At 40.3% G+C, this 6,063-nt stretch overlaps 1 protein-coding gene across 3 annotated transcripts in view; it reads left to right on the plus strand.

The window, feature by feature from the left end:
• Positions 1–6,063, plus strand: part of COL15A1 (collagen type XV alpha 1 chain) — a 481,077-nt gene that overhangs the window by 149,406 nt on the left and 325,608 nt on the right. For all 3 annotated transcript variants that reach the window (XM_075212747.1, XM_075212748.1, XM_075212746.1), the window contains one exon: positions 5,404–5,951. In XM_075212747.1, coding sequence (XP_075068848.1) covers positions 5,404–5,951 — 548 coding nt within the window. The remainder of the gene's footprint in view (positions 1–5,403; positions 5,952–6,063) is intronic.

Consider the following 6,063-nt stretch of genomic DNA (forward strand, 5'->3'; position numbering starts at 1 on the left):
GATTTACTCTTTGATCGAAAAATGCATTGTTCATTTGAGATATTAAATGGGAGTATTACATGGTATACTACACAAATGTTTTCTATTGTTATTAGTATATATTTTGTGTTTAAAGTTGCTCCTGCATTTTTGTCTTGTATTTTTTTTGTAACTTTTGTAACTGCCCATTTTCTAACTCAAGCCAAACATGGTCTTTCAATAAACAAATAACAAAATCGTAGATGGTATCATAATCTCTCGATGTTTGTTCTTGCAAATCCACTTGATCTGTACAACTGTGATGGTAAAGTGAACACAAAAAAATGGAAATAGGGTCAAAAAAGATCTATGCAAAAATAATGCACTTAACACCTCAATAGGTGTCAGGACCTAGCAGGATACTGACCGCAAGTGATTCCGACTACTCAGGTGACCGTCACTAGACTTTAACGTCATTGCGACCTCTATCACTTTTAATTTAAAGTGGCAATGTGAGAACCCCACAGGTTAAGTGTTAAAACACTTAAGCCAACATTGCCGCTTTAAATTAAACGTGATAGATGTCGCAATGACGTTAAAGTCTAGTGACGGTCACCTGAGTAGTCGGAATCACTTGTGGTCAGTATCCTGCTGCGATCGAAGATGTACAGCGTCGGTATGGGGGTAAGTCTGCTTATATTTCAATCGTTTTATCACAGTTTCAGAGTTTAACTGTAGGACTCCTCCGTGTCAGAATTTTCCACACTGTAAACCGTACCCACAATGGCCCCTGGAACTTATTTCTTATGTGCCCAGAGTTTCCTGGAATACCTGGATTTTCATATAAGTTTCCTTTACCGATAAACACATATTGTTTATATGGACATTTTTCTTAAAATCCATTTTGTGACATCAATATCTGTATATTTGTTCATGATTGCAGACATTAAATACTGACACTTGCATATATTTACTTCTTTATCTGACGTGAACTGAACTATATCTAAGTGATTACTCGTTTGGAGGTTTAAAGATCCTGCTTACAACATATATGTAAGACCTGATATCAGGCTTTGAGATTTTTGCCAGTTTATATGTGGAATAGGTCCTGACCCTCTTGAGGTGTTAACTGCATTATTTTTGCATAGATCTTTTTTGCCCCTATTTCCGTTTTTTTGTGTTCACTTTATCATCACAGTTGTACAGATCAAGTGGATTTGCAAGAGCAAACATCGAGAGATTGTGAGATAATCTACGAGTTTGTTATTTGTTTATTGAAAGACCACGTTTGGCTTGAGTTAGAAAAAGGGCTTGTGAGTAAGGTATATAGAGATACCTATTATATTATTATATTATATATTTGCTAGACGCATTATATAACTTTGGCTCTGGCCAGATCCTATCCATACTTGTATGTTATAAGTTTGTTTTTAATATTTTCATATAAAGTTACATTTTGCACCTTAAATCTTCTATTTTTGCGTGTTGGAAATAGTATTTATATCTCTATGTCTTTAGGATGCTTTTCTGGAATTCACTCCCCCCCCCTTTTTTCCCTCTTGGCAGCATTTATACATACACCATTTAAAGAGCTGTGCTGATCTCTCTATACACTGTTTTTCATTAAAAAGCACTGGTCCAAGAACAGATCCTTGAGGTACTCCACTGGTAACCTTTACCTCCAGTGAATGTACTCCATTTAATATAACTCTGTTTTCTATCCTGCAGCCAAGATCTTATCCATTCAACCATCTTAGAATCCAATCCCAAGCTTTCAGGTTTATTTAACAGTCTGCGATGTGGGACAGTGTCAAAAACCTTACTGAAATCCAGATAAGCTACATCTACGTCCTTGATCTATTACTTTAGTCACCCAGTCAAAAAAGTCAATAAGATTTGTTTGACATGATCTCCCCCCCAGTATATGCATGCTGTTTGGGATCCGTTAAGTTACTGGATTTGAGATATTCTACAACTCTTTTCTTTTAAGAGTGTTTCCATCAATTTCCCTACTACTGATATAAGGCTCACTGGTCTGTAGTTGCTCGCCTCTATCTTGCTTTCACTTTAATGCAGTGGGACTGCATTCGCTCTTTTCTAGTCTTCTGGAATTACTCCTGTAGCTAGTGACCGGTTGAATAATTCTGATAATGGCGTTACCAGTATCCCTTTAAACTCTTTTAGTATCCTTGGATGTATCCCATCTGACCCCATTGATTTATCCACTTTCAGTTTTGAGAGCTCATTTAGGACCTTCTCCTATGTAAATGTACTTGTATCTACCTCATTTTTATTTGTATACTTGCAATTTAACTGTGGCCTCTTCCCCGCTCTTTAGTGAACACTGAACAAAAATAATTACTGAGATGATCTGCTATTTCCTTATCTCCTTCAACAAGACTCTCACTCTCTGTCTTTAGTCTTATTATTCCTCCTTTTGTTATTCTCCTTTCACTTATATACATAAAAAAAAGTTTACCCTGTTCAACTACTGACTGGACCATTTTCTCTTCAGCTTGTGCCTTTGCACATCTGATTACCTTCTTAGCCTCCTTCTGTCTAGCAAGATACACCTCTTTGTCTTCATTATTTTGAGTCTGCTTATATTTCCTAAAGGCAATTTTTTTTTGCTTTCACTATACTTGCTACTTCTTTTGCAAACCACACTGGCTTCCTTTTCCTTGTGCTTTTCTTAACCCTTTTGATACAAAGGTCTGTTGCTTTTTTATTTTTTCCACCTTTCCTGCACTCCTTTAAAGTTCTTCGACTCTGCCAAAGAGACACTTACACAAAGTCAGCCTTCCTAAAATCTATCTCCTTTGCTTTTGTGCGTTAAGAGTCGGTCTCTGTCTTTATTCTAAACCATACTGCTTGATGATAACTTATCCTAGGTTCTCACTAACATTTACAAAAAATATTCTGTCACCATTTCTAAGAATTATTGCGTCTTTGCGAGTGGGCTCCCTCACCATTTGCTTGAGGGATGCTTCTTGCAAGGAATTCAAATTGTCCCTACTTCTAGTGGAATTTGCAAAATACCCCTCCCAGTTCACATAAGGTAGATTATTGCCTTTAAATGCCATTTTATTGATATCCTGCAATAAGTTGCTGTCCAGTTCCTCTTCCTGACCTGGTGGTCAATAGATCACCCCAGTATGAAGATTAGCATTGTCCCACATTTCTATCATTATCCAAAGGGACTCAGTTTTTTCTTCAATACTTTTTATTACAGTAGTATTTATGATTTTTTTTATATACATTGCTACCCCTTCTCCAATTCTTCCCACTCTGTCCTTCCTAAATAAAGTATATCCCGGTATAGTTACTTCCCAGTCATGATTTTCATTGCACGAAGACTCCGCAATAGTCACAATATTCAGATCATCCCTTGTCGTTAAAGAAATTGGTTCTGAGATTTTATTTCCTAAGCTCCCAGCATTTGCACACATAGCTCTAAGAGTTTTGTTTGTGCATCTTCTATTCCTATCTTCTATGTTTATCTATGTTTATTTTATTTTGATCTGCATTGTCTTCTGTTGCTGTGGATATGTTTCCTGTTCTATTAGCCTGCAGAAACTATACCTTTTGGTTGGGGGAACAGATTGTTTTATTCCTGTTTAGTTTACTGCCCCCCTCTGCTAGTTTAAATAGTTCCTGATGAGGCTTCCAAATGGCTCACTTATTATTCTGGTTCACCTTGAAGATGGGTGCAGGACATCACTTTTTTATGGGCCCCTATCTTGCCAAATGGCATTACTGTGGTCTATTAATCCATATCTCTCCTCATAGCGCCACTTTTTTAGCCACACATTAAAGTTTCTAATGGAGCCAGGGCCGGATTAACCCGAGGTCTAACTGGGCTACAGCCCAGGGGCCTCGGGCATCCAGGGGGCCCTTGAAAGTGCTCAGCAGCATTATTGATCGGTCGGGGGCGAGGGTGCCCCCAGTCCGATCAATGCTGCTGAGCACTTTCACTGCGGTCCTTCCCCGGGACGCTGTAGTCTCCTTACTGAGGAGATCTCGTGAGTCTCACTCTCACGAGATCTCCTCAGTAAGGAGCGTACAGCGCGCCAGGAAAGGACTGCAATGCCAGGAGAAGGAGGTAAGTGCCTTGGGGGCTGGGGGCGGCTCGGCTCACAGGGGCGCTCGGATCACAAGTTTCACAGGGAAATGGAGGTCCCCTTAGCCCAGGGGCCTCCATTCCCTTAATCCGGCCCTGAATGGAGTGAGTTCTCTCTTTACCTCTATACACTTGCAAAACTGCTGAAAAGGTTACTGTGGTTGCCACTTATTTTAGAGCAGTCCCTAACTGTGTAAATTCATCTTTTACTGCCATCAATTCAGCATCAGCTAGGTCGTTTGTCCCTAGGTAGACAATGACATCCTCCTCCCCATCTTTTCTTGCTGCTTTCACAATTCTTAGCATGCGCTCTTTATCCCTTGGAGCTGTGGCTCCAGGTAAGCACCTTGCTTGTTTCTGTATTTCAGTAGCCTTTCCCAGATGCATGCCTCATGAATGCCCCAAGAGAAGTGTAGTTCTTTTTGTAAATTTAAATTTCTTGTTCCTATAGTTAGAAGTCCCCATATCCTCGTCAGGCGCGGGCTGGCACAGTTCAGCCAGGGGAGCGCACAGGCGTCATTGATGACGCAGCCGCATTGCCTGTCATGTGATGCGGCCGTCTGTGCGCTGAGGCGGCCACATCGCTTGCTTTGTGATGCGGAAGCGATGCGGCCGCAAGTAATAAGAAAGAAAAAGAAAGATCCATGGGGGGGCGGCCGGCCCGAACAGCGGACAGATGAGCGGCCCGGGGGACCGATGCCCCCCTGCCCCCCGGGCCAGCCCGCCGCTGATCCTCGTGTTCTGTGTTACCTATATTATTTGTACATTCCAGCTCTGCAAGAGCAGCAAATGAGTTTTGCATTGGTATAGTTTGTGAAATGTTTCTGTGCCTCTCTGGATATTACTTCTTTGCAGAGCTCACAGTAGTCCAGGCAGAATGTCTTCTGAGGACTCTGAGACAGTGATGGTCTCAAGGATACAGACATCCTACATACCTCATCCTTCAGTTTGGCTGTTTCCTCCTGCAACAAAGAAAATTGTTTATAGATTAGCACAAAACAAAAGCATTACATCCACTGCACTGCACTAGCCCAAACAATGTGTCAGATATTATAGTATGTGCACATGTTTATGTATTCAAACTCACCTGATTGTGTTTCAAACTCACAGGATGCAGGTTGTTTCACTTTAGGATGCAAGCTACTACATTTCCAATATTCATTTATTTTCACCACTGATATTGGTTTTGAAAATTAAGCTTTTACCTTCCAAAATACGCTGCTAGCTAACTTGACCTCTCAGACTGTTGCTTTTTATGAGTTATTTGTAACAATGACACAGTATTCCAATTTGTTCTGACATTTTTTATTTTTTTTATTTTGTAGAACGTGGTAGCAGAGGACATCTTGACCTCTTAGAACTGATTGGAGTACCTCTTCCTCCTTCTGTGTCTTTTATTACTGGATATGAAGGGTTTCCAGCTTACAGCTTTGGCCCAGATGCTAATATTGGCCGCCTCACGCGAACATTTATACCACAGCCATTCTTTCGAGACTTTGCTGTTATTGCTACTTTGAAGCCTAACAGAAACCATGGAGGCGTTTTATTTGCTATAACTGATGCCTTTCAGAAGATCATCCATTTGGGTCTCAGGCTTTCATCAGTTGAAGATGGCACACAGAGAATAATTATATACTACACAGAACCAGGTTCACATATTTCCAAAGAAGCAGCATCCTTTAAAGTGCCAATAATGACTAACAAGTGGAATCGTTTTACAGTGACCATTGTCGGATATGAAATAGTTCTGTATATGGATTGTGAAGAATACCATAGGGTGCCCTTCCAAAGGTCAACAGAAGCATTGACATTTGAAGCCAGCTCTGGTATATTTGTTGGAAATGCTGGAGCAACAGGACTGGAAAAATTCACTGTAAGTACTATACCCAGTATACATAGAAGTAAAGTCAAAGTCTGTATAAAACCTTGGCTCCTATACAATATATTCTATAATTCTCAGCCAGTTAAATGTAGCTGGTGAGCGA

Source organism: Mixophyes fleayi, chromosome 5 (assembly GCF_038048845.1).
Source record: "Mixophyes fleayi isolate aMixFle1 chromosome 5, aMixFle1.hap1, whole genome shotgun sequence".
In the NCBI taxonomy this organism is placed as follows: Eukaryota; Metazoa; Chordata; class Amphibia; order Anura; family Limnodynastidae; genus Mixophyes; species Mixophyes fleayi.